General features: G+C 39.6%; 1 protein-coding gene across 1 annotated transcript; it reads right to left on the bottom strand.

The window, feature by feature from the left end:
• Window positions 1–876: 876 nt before the first annotated feature.
• On the bottom strand, window positions 877–13,378 carry hs3st3l (heparan sulfate (glucosamine) 3-O-sulfotransferase 3-like). Its single transcript, XM_087794578.1, has 3 exons — window positions 12,836–13,378; window positions 1,378–1,607; window positions 877–1,273 (listed from the first exon to the last, which is right to left on the bottom strand). Exons 1-3 carry the CDS (start codon window positions 13,261–13,263, stop codon window positions 885–887), a joined length of 1,047 nt encoding a protein of 348 aa, XP_087650704.1. The 5' UTR covers window positions 13,264–13,378; the 3' UTR covers window positions 877–884.
• Window positions 13,379–14,056: the final 678 nt, after the last annotated feature.

Genomic DNA, 14,056 nt, shown 5'->3' with positions numbered 1-14,056 from the left:
CTCATCTATGGTCTCAAAATGTGTGGATACAAGATAACAAATCAAGTCCCCAAAATTTTAATAAGGTAGTGTGGACTATTCCTTGTTCAGATTATGTCCAACTTGGAAGAGACCTTAGGGAAAGTCTCTCCAACGTATTCTGGATACGTTGGAGAGACTTTGGTGGACAAGTTAAAAATGAATGATTGTATTTAAAACTTGTGTTAAATATTCATAGTAACTCTTACCTGAATAGTATGCAGAGTCAATAGAAATCTGCAGTTTCAATTTTATGTTCAACTGATATCAACAGACAGAAAAAAAGACATTTTAATTTGCCTGAAAATAGTTTTATTCTTTTCTCTCAGACCAGTGCAAATACATGCAAACCAGAATCAGACCCTGTATCAGTTGAAGCGTCTGAGGTTGAGCCTGACTCGACAGACACGCAGGTCTGGACCAACACACCTACATCCATTAATCCACATTCATTATTCATCAGTAGAAAAAAAGCACTCAGCTAAATCTGAGCTGGTGGTCACATTCTCATGCTGGACCCATCGCTTCCTGTTGCATTAAGTAACCAAGGATTCAACAAGGGCTTCTGAATTAGTTCAGAAATATTTATTATTACAGCCGTAACCGAAAGCAACCACACAGTTGTTTATGACCACATAAAAATATAAGGAGAGAGCTCAGGATAAGACTGTTGTTTTGCCCAAATATATATATTTAAAAGGTAGAATCATTAATGCTGATGGGATTGGGCGCAACAGGAATATGACCCTCACCTTTGACTGACCTCTAATACAAGTCATGGTCTCAAAAACATTTAATTTACTCTTCCAAATACTTTCTTGTAACAGTACCAACAAAACCAAACTCCATATGCAGTTAACACCAAGTCATTGCCATCCAAAGTCCTGGCCGGCCATCTGATAGAAACGCTGGTTGTGAGGCTTGTAGAAGTCCCTTAGTGTCTGCAACACTTGTGGATCGATGGAAGCATGAGTCCTCCCCTTGGTCTTACCCAAGCAGTGAGGCTTGCTGCTCCCTTCAGGCTTCTTCAGACAGGGGAAGCCTTTAGTTTTATTGAAATAAAAGTGCTTGTCTGTGACAATCCTCTGTAGGCCAAGGAAGTCCTGGACTTTGCCCAACTCCCCCGCAGGGTCAGTTATGAGCTTCTCGCCGCTGACCAGATGAATCTGACTCCGGGGGAACCAGGCCAGCCAGCGCTCGAGGTGCTGGGCGTACAGGCCGATCCATAGGGGGCTCCAAAGTGAGTCAATCAGACCTTTAAAATAAAAAGGAAAGGCATTGTTTAGTTTGGCTGTCTGCATAGTGGTCTTTCTTCCGTGGTATTTTGACAGCATCTTGGTAAGGTAACCAGAAACTGACCTGTGCTCTGGTTCTTGAAGGCAAGGCTCTCAAAGCTGGGAATGTCAGGGGTTTTGGAGATGATCTGAGTGTAGTCAGATATGGCCCGGGTAACAGGGTCACGAACAACCACAATCAGCTTGACATCCTGCGACATCTCATGGATCCGTGCTGGCGTTTCCACGTTGACAAAGTATCTGGGCGTCTTCTCCATCACAATCTGGCCCTCCAACGCTTTCGGCATCATGCTTCTACAAGAAAGAAGAAGTATATCTTGATATTTTGCATCAACCTTTCTGACATACATGATGTTGTCCAAACTGTCCAAACTCAGCAATAATGACATGTTTTGATGCTGTTTTATGTTTCTTTTTTTACAGAAGATAGCAGCAGAGAGAAGCCTATTGAGAGTAGTCACCACAGATGGAACTCACTTAGAGCTGCTTAAAACGTGACCAGCTGGAGACTGTACGACATATGCCAACTCACCTGCCATAAACCTGGCTATTTGAGGACACGCGACGTTCAGGATGAGACACCCTTGTTACTTTAAATGACTGGCGTATTCATTTAACTCTTTGGTGGATTTGTGTTTTTTGACACATTAATAGTCTAGAGTGGATACATAGTTTAAACACAACTTGAACCATTAAACTGATAATATTAAGACAGTCAGAGTGTACAAAAATGCATTTTTATTTACTATTCATTCTATTCGTTTGAATAAACAGAATAAAGACACAATGGCAGGAAAGTCAGCAAAAGACTACCAAATAAAACAAATAATTAATTTAATGAAACGTATCTACCATGAAAACAAAAATAAACCTCAAGAGGTTGCTGTCTTTATAGCGATAAAGAAACATGTGAAAAAATGTGAAGACATGCTTATTATAGTGTAGTGCTTATACATGTTTTTTTTTTAATTAGACAAATCATCCATTTATTCCTTTTCTGACACTTATTTCTTTATGTGGGTCGTGGGGCGCAGGAGCCTATCCCAGCTTGTACGGGCTAGAGGTAGGGGACACCCCATCATCATCTTTTCTTATCTTAGGTTAAGATTTTAACATGGTTAAAATAAAAGTAGCATTCATGATAATGCAGGGTATACTCAGAATTGATCTATAAATTAAACCTTTTTTTATTTTGACAAATAAAGTTTTGTTACCATTTTATCTGGTAATTTGTTTTTCATTTTGATCGGTTGAACACCTTCTGCAGATTACCCGACTCTGTACTTTCTGAACCTTCACTCAGGACATTTTAAAGGACAGGTTGGGCTCCGTGTCCGCTAAAGTTTCGACCGTGCTCGCAACACAAGCTCCTGTCAATAGGAACACACACATCCGTCTGGACACTTACTTACAGAAAATGACTTCACCTGATCTGATCAGTGTGAGGATGTGCTCAACACTCAGCCTGAGGACTTCCTTTGTTACTCCAATATTGTAAGCAGAAGGAGCCAGGCAGTCTGCGTGTGTGTCGGTGTGTTTCAGTGTGTGTGTTCAGAGCCGGTTTTTTGAAGTGACAGTGCAGGGTGAGGGATGAAGGAATGATGGGAGGAGATACAAACACGCCTCCATTAGCAGTCCGCCCGTGAACGGAGCTCCGCACCATTAGATCATCACAAAGAGCTAATCGCCACCGGTAAAAGCACCATCACGGCCAGACGTGCTCTTTAAATATGTTTCCATGATGAATTTTGCACACACTCTCCACTTTGGACACAAATGACAGGAAGATGAAGATGTGTTACCGTCTGGCCACAACTGCATTACTTTAGAAACAACCATTTAACTAATTCCTCAGATTCCTGCTCTTTGTAGCTGTAGCGCGTAAAAGGAAATCTGACTCTAAAAAACCCTAGCCTGCTTTAATCTGTACTTTTTGGCCATTTCATTTCTTGTTTGGGCGGATATAGGTCCTCTCCGTGTTTAGCTTGTGAGGCCCTTCTTCAGGTATTCTGCTTCCCATCTTCAGTCCGCACAGATACAGAGATTGATTTTCTAAGTTGTCTACAGGTGTAAGTGAGTTGTGAAACGATAGATATATTGCTGAGCTGAACACATTATACTGTGCAGGATATGTTTATGTTATAAACATGTTTATGTTATAAACCCTAACTATGCACTGGAGACATTTGAGTCGATTGAGTACTTCTAGTTTATGTATTGATCTTCCCACAACTGCCAGAGGAAGGTTCTTTAAGACTATCTTTAGATGTGATATTTTAATGTTTTGACGGTTTCTTTGTTGTAATGTAGGATGTTATGTAATTATCATTTAAAGACCTCACAGTTAATAAGATTTTGCATGATCACGTGGTTCCTCTATCTCCCTATAGTCCTGCTCTTTACCTTCACATTAATCATTCAAAACATGTCAAGATAACCTGAAAAATTCTCCATGCCTTCCTGGAAAGTCCTACATTGAATGAACACCATATTCAGCAACATAATTAAGAAAATGTTCATTTTTCCCCCCAAAGTTTTCAATATTTTATTATAGAAATTATCTCTTCTACTAAATCTAGCATTTTTTTATTGAATAGAATGACTTTATTTTCATTGTATTAAATTTTAAAGAAAGTTTTTTCCATATAAAAAACATGCTTTATGTCCTTTATAACATTTACATGAAGGAGGCAAATCCTCACGAAACTTGATACATTTATTTGCCATTTCTGTCAGTAACATTGTATTTTTAGCTTTAACTGACCACCTCATAATGTTTATTAGATAAAGAGAATGTTAAAATAAATGGAATAAAATCTACAGTGTTGTGAATTGGTGATTTGTTCTCTGTTGTATTGCTTCTATTGTGTGTTATCTCATCCTCTTCTTTTATTCTATATGGGACCACAAAAAAACATAGGTTGTGTTTCAAACAAAAGTTCCTTATTCTGATTATAGAAAATTTTGCTTAAGTGTATACTTGCTAGTTTAGCAAGATGGTTACAACTGGGGAAACAGTTGTGTGTATTAGGTTTGAAGATCAGAATCAAAATTCTGTAATTCTCCAATTACACAATCCTGTATTGGGGCGGTAAAGATAAGTTAATGTTTTCTGAGCAAAAATGTTACTTAATCGCAATAAAAAGGTTAGAAAATTAGATCATTCATAGAATAACCCTTCATAGAAAGGGTTGAAAAAGGGTCTTTTAACATCAAAAACATCCAATTAGATACTGCAGTTGCCGTCCAACGTATCATCATAAGAATGTGGGCCCAGAGGAGCATCGATAAAAAAGCAGCAGCTGATGGCAGCATGTGTTCTGGACTGAAGCCTTCAAACACATAACAAGCTGCATTAATTGGCAGTTTAAAGCTTCTGTTTACAGACACTTCCTGACGCTGTCCATTTATCAGTGCAGCCGAGATCAAACCGCCAGTCTGATCAACGTGGGGATTATCCCGCAGCTTATCATAAACCTCACTTTCCCTTTGAGGGACCTCGTTTTTTCCCCTCTCTAATATTTAAGCGGGCCTCCCTCGTGAATTAGCCCTGACCTGCTGGGCCTCTGTGAGGAATGATAGCAACTGTTAATAAGCAGGACAGTGCAAAGAGGGTCAGTGGGAGAGAGCGTTGGATATCACAGGAAGAAGAAGTGTTGGTGTTTGAGGAATAATAATAATGCACACTGGGCCCCAGCTGGGACCCTGAGTGGCAGGTGGAGATTGGGGTAGTGGGGGCCCTCCGGAGTCCCATCAGTGACATGCTGTTTATATTGGTGTATGTGAATGAGAGGAAGGTTGCCAGAAGGACGCATCGCATTAGTAAAAGGCAAAGGATTGCAGCATTTAATGAATTCATCAATTAACTTTTTTATATGGGCAACACAAAATTATCATTCATTCATCATTCATGGCATACAAAGTTGCAGCTTATCGTAACCAGTTAACTTCCTTTTTCTCAGACCCTTCACCCCTGGTTAAATAGTAAAAGCTGTTTGGAAAAGAGACTTGAATAACTTTAAATATAATGTTTTTTTATTTGCTTAACTAAATACATTTAAACAAAATTGAAGGGGAGGTCATGGCGGAGCTCAGTTGTCTTCGTCTTTATCGTCCAAAAAGACACAATTAAAACATCCAAATACCTTCATTATAGTCGTCTGTGACGTCTATCTTGTATTGAAGCCTCGTCATTAATTGTACCGAAAAAACTTTAAACTTAAAAACATTTTAAGTTCGTTTTTAGAAGAAGTTATAAGTCTCTCGGCTTCTGCCTAATGTCATTCCTTGTTGAAAAACAAGTGTCAGCGATTAAGGCTGTTTTCCTAGCAGCTTCTGCTAGTAAACAAACTAAAAATATAGACTTATTACATTTTTGGGAAGCAATTCCTCATGTTGAGGATGTTTTTAAATTAATCTTTTTGGACAAAGATGAGCCATACATTTTTGTGGAAATAATCCCAACCCTTAGTCGACATGAGGGTGAGTAGAATATGAGTTAAGTTTGAATTTTTGGATTAACTAACCCTTTAAGTAATTGTAATTTTATTTAATATATACTGTATGTATGTATATACTGTATATATATATATATATATACATATCTTGTATATGTATATACATTTACTCTGTCGATCTCCCACTAATAGCCTTCAGTAGAAAGTCATATAGATGTCACTAAAAAATACCTAAAACCTCTTAGAGGTATAAATATCACATTAAGAGATGAATAAAGAAATAAAAGATTGTTCACACTTTGTAAATATGAAAAAAATCCTTTTCCAGCTCAGTCTGGAATAGAAACAAAGCGACGAACTACAGTGACATAGTGGTAATTTGTGTGTGTGTGTGTTTGTTCACCTACACCTGACTGCAAATTTATCAGCCAGAAACACAATTTCATTGTGTTTGATTGTGTATGCATGCATGAGTGTTTTATCGAGGGACCTCTCAACCACTTGGACTGTGTTTGTGTGGAGGAGGGGGATTAGGGGGGGAGCTATTAAAGGGTCCACCTATTGTGGCTCTGCCCTGTCCACTTCCAGGAGACATCCATCACACAGGCGTCCTGAGCCCTCCCACATTTGGTGTTCAAATCCCATGAGAGGGTCTTAATGAGAGCCTGATGGCCACACCCGTCTGGGTCTGGTGGGTGATCCCCTCCAGTGCAGGACAGAACACACCTGAACCCCGGTCCAAAGCTCGTTCAGCCCCTCCTCCTCATACTTCATCACTGTCTCATCAAATTTTAATGGAGAATGAATCACCACTTTCTCAACTTTTCAAAATGTTACTGCTAATAGCTTCACTGAAAGGAATATAATTTCGTTCATTTTTAATGATGGAAGTAATTTGTTGCCTTCATGGTTTATGTAGAAGCTATTATTAATAATTATGTATAAAATAATTTGTTTGTGTTCTTGTTTATTCTTTAGTTTGCTTTTTTTATTTTTCAGATGAAGGAACCATGACGAACTCTGACTTCTAAATATATTTTGTTTTTTTTTCTATCAGACCCACAAAAAAACAAACATTTTATTGTCATCGCTCCCTTAATGCTGCTGTACAACTAACACTGCTTCCTCTTTGTTTTGCTTGATTTGTGAGGCAATTATTTACCATTGTTTGAACACAAAAAGACCCATGTGTTGTGTCAGGGCAGCACAACCCCCCCAAAAATGTATGGGTATGAACCTGGAAGAATGAATTTTAGCAACATGATTTTTAACTTAATCAGTCATTAGGCAGCTGGTTCTCAGCAGGAGTGTTTTTGCAATGGCATTAATGGAATCAGATATTCTCCAGAATGTATGTTTTTTTTAGCTCATAGATTCATGCTGCCGATGAACTTCCCATAATCTCACAGTCAGCTCTAGACTTCTGAGAAATGAAGCAGATCAAATTTAGTCTTTTCGCTTGCTGTTCACTTTCCCTTCTCTTCAGCCAATACCAAGTCATTAAACAACATTTAAAGTCACTAAAAGTCAATAATATATTGATAACTCTCTGTGGCACAGTCTGGAGGGCAGCGCATTGTCTAGACTGTCACTGAAGGTAGTTGTTTTAGACACACACACAGACACACACGCAGAGGTCCGGCTCTATGACGGTCCCTCGGGTTGAAGCAGAGGTCAGGGGAGATAGAGAGGTTGCAGTAACATCACTGACCCTTTCACCTCCTGCTCAGTCGAGCCTTATCTTTTCCCCATTTTATTCCCTCCTGTCTTTTTCTTTCGACTTGTCCTGCCATCATTCTATTGTGAAGGATCATGGGTAAGATGCAAATGTACAGCCCGGACGTGGATAAATCCAGGGGGGGCGAGGCTGTGAGTAACTTGACCCTTGTGGGCTTGTGGGTGGGGGATTAAACCAGCGGAGGATAAAGCTTCCTGTTAATTGTAACAGAAGCTGAGCTGACCATTGCTGTGCTCTCTAATGCCAGAGTCAACCGAAGGTCAGGCAGAGGAGATGGAGGTATCGATCCCAGACAGAACGGCAGAGAGGAAACTTACTGGCCATCTCTGGATCCATCGCAGTGCCACTCCTGATGCAATCTGCCCTCCAGATGCTATTAGTGGATCTGTCCTCTGATCAGATTCTGCCACATGAAACTAAATGTTTTTAGTTGAACAGATTAGATGGGAGATAGAGTTCTGTTCACTTCATTGGAGAAACCAGAGAAGCTTAAGCTCCAGGTGACTTCAGCTGTCTGCTCTGATAGAACAAAAAGACAATGTAACCTTCGTTTGTCTCTGCAAAGATTGTACACATTGTTCATTAATTGAAATTGAAAATCCTTTTAAAATAATCTTTATAGATTTTTTTTTCCTACATTTTAAATTAATGTTTTAATAATTATTTAATAATGTTAATTCGATTATTTTTTTTGCAGTCAGAACTTGCCAAATTCAGTAGCTTTTTTATTCGGAATAATTTGTAAAAAAAAAGTGGTGTTTAATGTAACATATATCTTAAGCCTCAGACAACAAGATTTTTGTATTAATAAGACATTTAATTAATCTCTCAAAACAAGAGACTTACAGGTTATTCTGTTTAAAATCAATGTAAGAGACTCGTCAATACATAAATACATTTTTGCATGCCTGAGTTTGACACCTTTGAGAAAGACTAAAATCTTTTGCAATATACTGTGACTATTTGCCTCACACTTGAGATTTCACTACACTACCAATGTAAAGAATGTGCAGAGATTTGACCTTTGAGAAAAAAAATCATATATGATATCCAATAAAAGGTCACAGTCCAGGTTGCAAACCAACACATCCTTAGAATAGCACAGTTCCCGTACCTCTCAGACATGCAAGAGAGGGAAGGAAAATATACCATATTAAGAATAAGAAGCACATGGTGGTCTGTAAGCAAACTCAAGTAGGGCTGGCTATCAGTCATAAAACCAATACCTTCACTTCAAAAGCTGCCTAAGACTTACATTTAAATGTTTAGTCTCACTAAATAATGGCTTGAAAAAAAACTCACTGAAATTAATTGTTTCTCCCACCACTCAATCACAACACAGATAAATGTGAACGTAGATCTATGTATCACAATATGCCTCAACTCATGCTGGCAGGCAGAAGGACATTGAAGAAATCCTTTATTTATACATTTACTTATATATACTGTATATCTGTGCATGTCAACCCCATCTGTGGGCGTAACCTCAAAATGTCTCAGGTAAACAGATATTCTTCCTGCATGAGGCAATACTGTAAACATTATAGCAAATCAACCGAAGTCTTGATCATGTGACTAATGTCTGGGTACCGAAATCTTTCACCAACAAAAATATTTTAGTTTATCAATAACACCTCAATACACTCTAATGCATGTTCGGATGCACATTGTGAAACATTAATAATAATTCTGTATATGATAAGATTGTCATTAAATAGATCACTTGTGTTTAATCGCTGACCCATGCCATGTTACATTGAATTATGATGCAACTACTGGGGATTAGGTCATCTGTATGACATGTTGTATCTACATCACATACCAAATGTGAGCATCTGCTGTATTGTCGGTCTCGGCCTGCTGGTTGTGTTTGAGCAGCATGGATGATCCCAAACCATGTAAATGGGGGCAGTAAGGAATGCAAACACTGTAACACCCAGAGCATATATTAGTGTGTCCCTGTGCAAACAGCTGAAAGAGATACAGCCGGCATGTTTGTGATGAAGTGAAGGGAACATCATTAACTCCCAGACAAACTGACCCAGAGTCAGAGGTCAATTGACAGAAGTGACAGTAATGTCAAGTGGTTGGACGTGCTGTGAGGAGCATCTGGCCCGTGGGAGAGACGTGACAATCTGGTATCACACTCGCATTACCTGGTTTGACACACACGGCAAACGCACAGGCCAGTCTGCTAACGGACAGCAGGGATCTTTTAATGATGCAGACGGCTGGGCGCTTGGCCCAATGGTCAACACAACGCATATGGTAGAATGATGGATAAAATGGAGAGAAACGTACTGGAAAATAAGAACCTATAGATTGGGAGGAGGATGAGTCAATTCAACGTCAAGTACATGACAACTTCCTGTACCCTGCATTGATGAGAAATCTAGCTTTCTGTCATTTGTCTTTCCTTAACTGATGTATTACCCAATAAAATAGTGTACTTTAATGTAACACTTTGAATGAGGCAAGACTTCAGGTGGTAACTGGGAGACTGATAACTTCTGCTTCAAACAAACTTATAATACATACTCAATTAAGTTTCTTGGAACAATTCCTCATGTTGAGGTTTCAATACAATATGGACGTTACATTAATCACTTGAACAAGACTTGATAATGCTGCTGTTGATTGGCTGAAAATAATCCCAACTCTTAGTTGACATGATGGTGAGTAGAAATGTTCCACTTTAACCCTTTGGTTATCTCGGGGTGAAGGGGACTTGTAGACCCCAAACAAAAGTGTTTGTGGTATTCCTTGTGTTGCCTCTGGGTCAAGGTGAAGAACCTCAGCCACCGATTATGTATTTAAGGAAGCCAGGGAGGTGACTTTGACCCTGAGATAACACAAGGGTCAAGATCAAATATAAATCTAATGCAACGTTAACTGAATGAATTTCTCACAATTTCCCACAAACAATCCAACACTGGTAGCAGTAGGATGCGATGCACCCAGCCATCAGAATCATCAGACTCAATCTAGGGTTAAGTGTCTTGTACGCAACGACACAGACTAGTCTGGTACTGGGATCGAACCAGCGACTGATACACTTGAGTCTTCAATAAAGGGTGTGCAACAGCTCTTAGCTAGACATTTCGATGACTAAGCATTAGCTATGAACTCTAATTATGAAAGAGGCCAACTGATAAGCCAGTCTACTTCAATAAATGTCAAGTGAACGCAGACGTGGTCAAGATTATGATCTGGTATTTAGTCAGTCTCTCTACTGATGACATGCTCTAGACTCTAGAGCTTATCAGAACTGGAACACACGTTCTGATTAATCATATTTTCTTGTTCATCACATGATCCTTGTTGTAGGCAGCGGTCAGTGTCAAAATCTGCTCTCTGGCAGTGCATACCTACAAGCTGTGACGTGCCACCTTTTTGAGAGCGAGTCAATTGTCTGCTGAGTTAAACCGTTAACCGTAGAAAAATGTGCAGTCATCAGTGTAAAGTAAATCATTATTTATTAGGTGAATTGATAGAAGATGATTGGCTGTGATTTCAGTCTAGAATTGCATCCTTACTTTACAGATGAAACCAAATCACTTCATGTAATCTGGACTTCTCTTTAAAGTCGTTACACACAGAGGTCACATCAGAGCTGAGCTGGTGCTAATATTGAGCCCCCGATATAATCTGGCTTCACAGTAAAGACCAGATTTGGACTCATTAATAATCCTACATTAGGATTCTTTTCCAAATCCTTAAAGGTGGATCTGCTTGACGGAACAACTTGACAGCAGGAGTCTCACTTCACAGACACACCAGACTTTCACTGTTTTTTCAGTGTGTGAATTTTCAGATTTCATGGAAGCTTCTGAGAACAAGAGCCACATGACAACAGGAACATCTGGCACAGGCTACAGAGATGATTACTCTGCAGCATCATCCCCACCACTCCCCCACTCAACACACACACACACACACACACACACACACACATATAGATGAGCAGACGGGTCTATCCAGATGGTGGAGTCTCTTTGATTGTCACCTAAACCTTCCTAGAATGACTCTGCTTGTGTTCGGGTATGCAAACAATCCTAATTGCTACTGAAACTTCTGATCATGTTTCCAATGATAAGTCACTTTTCTATAGGCCCGGCGTGTGATAGCAAAGTCTCAACCGCTTCTTCTCCCGTCAAATTCACTCCTAGAGTGAACGATACACCTGCTGCCTGAGAAGGCGAGATACAGTCTATCGGTCTGCTGTGCAATTTTTAATCATAAATCAGGAGGAAAAAAATCATTGACACTTGAAAATCCCTTAGCAGTTTACAGCCTTTGTCGGAAATTGTTTGACTTCAAATCTGTTCACTCTTTTTCTATTGAGTTTTAATTTAAAGTGTTTGAATGTTTAAATTTGATTCATGCAGGAAAAGCTACAATGAAGATGAAAATCATGTTAATGCTGCATATTTAAGTGGTTGAAAAAAAATCAATTGACTATTCTGTTTTGTTTTCAAACCTTACCTTTTAGGCCTGATTTTATATTATTAATTGGGTTTTATGTGATCTTAACCCTGCTAGTACACAACTGAAAGTAGTTTGTTTTATAGTAAACAGGTGAAAATAAGTTAAAAAAAATATGTAGGTCTAAATTACACTATAATGGCAATAAAGCTGCTGTATGCTCAATTCCAGCGACAAAAAGTTATGTATTTACCTCGACAATACTTTTAATGGGACTCCTTTTCTTTGCCTGTTACAGCCTAAATTGCTCCTTGAATCAGAATTAGTTTTTTTAATTTGTGAGAACTATAGATGACTCAAATATGAAATGAAGCAAACATCCTTGAACAGTCATTGTAAAATATGAAATTAAAAATACTCAAAAACACCTTTGCTGAGACAAACAATTGAAAACTTTAGGGATTTGAACGGTTTTGATAAGCTATTGTACTATACATAATCAGCCCACTTACTTTGATTTATATATATTTTTTCTTTTTCGTCTATATGTGCCCCAAGTTAAGACTTTAATGTGTATATTTGAGTCCATTACAAAAGTTTACCAAAGTAATTTTTTCTCCTCTTATTAAATGAAAATGGTGGCCATATTTTGTTATTTAAGTACTTATAATAAGTAATGTAATAACCATAAGTCTTACTATCAAACTATAGTGAATAAGTATGAATATGTGATGCATTGATGGTTGTTCAAATACTATGTAAATGACAGTCAAATCACTTGGTGAAGTGTAAGGGATCAAATGGAAGCTGGTTTATTTGTTGCTTAAACATCCATCAGTGAGTGAGAAAACTTATTTTTTCTTAAAAGTTTGGAGAGATCTAGTTTGTGTGCTTGAATCTACCTGTACCAGTCCAGCCCTCGTGCGTAATGCCGGTCAAAGAAGTGTGGTTCCGATCCCAGGGCTCGGATGTCCGGATGGAGTCTGAGGAACTCCAGCAGAGCTCTGGTGCCTCCTTTCTTCACCCCGATGATCAGAGCCTGGGGCAGCCTCCTGCTGGCGGTCCACTCCTTGCCGGAGCTGTTCGCCTCCAGGTCCCCGTCATCGGGAACTTTGACGCTCCCGTTTCTCTCGTACGGGCCGGACAACAAAAAGTTCAGCGCAGGCGACTTGGCGTCGAACTTTTCCGCCAGTTCGGTCTCGCAGCAGCCGGTGAGCAGATAGACGAGCGAGAAGCAGAGGATGCTGAGGGAGGAGAGGACGGCGAGCCGCTGGAAGAGCCGCCGAGGGTCCCCGCTCGGATGATGATGCTGGAGGTGGAAAGCTGCCATCCCTCAGGGAAGAGGCCATTCTAGCACAAGTTCGGCTCACATCCCGGCAGAACTCCTGGAAGAGTTCGCGCTACTCATTCCTCATGGTACCCATCCGCTGGACCTCCAGAACCGGGCCATCGAAAAACTTCTGTCAGCGTGACGATTTGGACCTTTGCCCACCCCGGCTGAAAAATAAAGCTCCGAAATCCGAGTCAGTATGTTCGTCTATGTCTGTGCTGCACGGGATTACCGCTTCTCTCCACCATGATCATCCCCGGGGATTCTCTCTCTCTCTCTCTCTCTCTCTCTCTCTCTCTCTCTCTCTCCCTCCCTCTCTCTCCCTGTCCCTCCCTTGATTGGAGTGTCATGTCCTGAGGCGCCTTTAATTCCACCATAATGTATGATGAGCCATAGCTGGGATGGATGGATGTCAACCTCACCCCTCACTTGTGCGATCATCACTCCTTATGTCCGAGAGTGATTGATTCAGTGGCTTTGACACTCTGTTTCACAACTAATTTCCATTTAATGACCCATGACAGAAAACTTTAAATCACTGGACAAGGAATAAATATCATAATCTATTGGTACGCTGTATCCGCTGTATAATTAAAATTCCAAGAGTGTGTTCCAATCCAGAAACAAATCAATTATACGATTGACTGAGTTGATTTACTTTATTATATCGTTACTAATGTTGTTTTACAACACGTATGTTATTACATGATTGGATATCGTTTTAAGCAAAGCAATATCATTATAGTATCGAGTTCAATAAGATTGAAAATAGCACTAGTAAGGTAAGGTAAGG

Source organism: Callionymus lyra, chromosome 6 (assembly GCF_982586985.1).
Source record: "Callionymus lyra chromosome 6, fCalLyr1.hap1.1, whole genome shotgun sequence".
Lineage (NCBI taxonomy): Eukaryota > Metazoa > Chordata > Actinopteri > Syngnathiformes > Callionymidae > Callionymus > Callionymus lyra.
The sequence above is the reverse complement of the archived record's forward strand: the minus strand, read 5'-3'. Positions and strand labels throughout refer to the sequence as shown.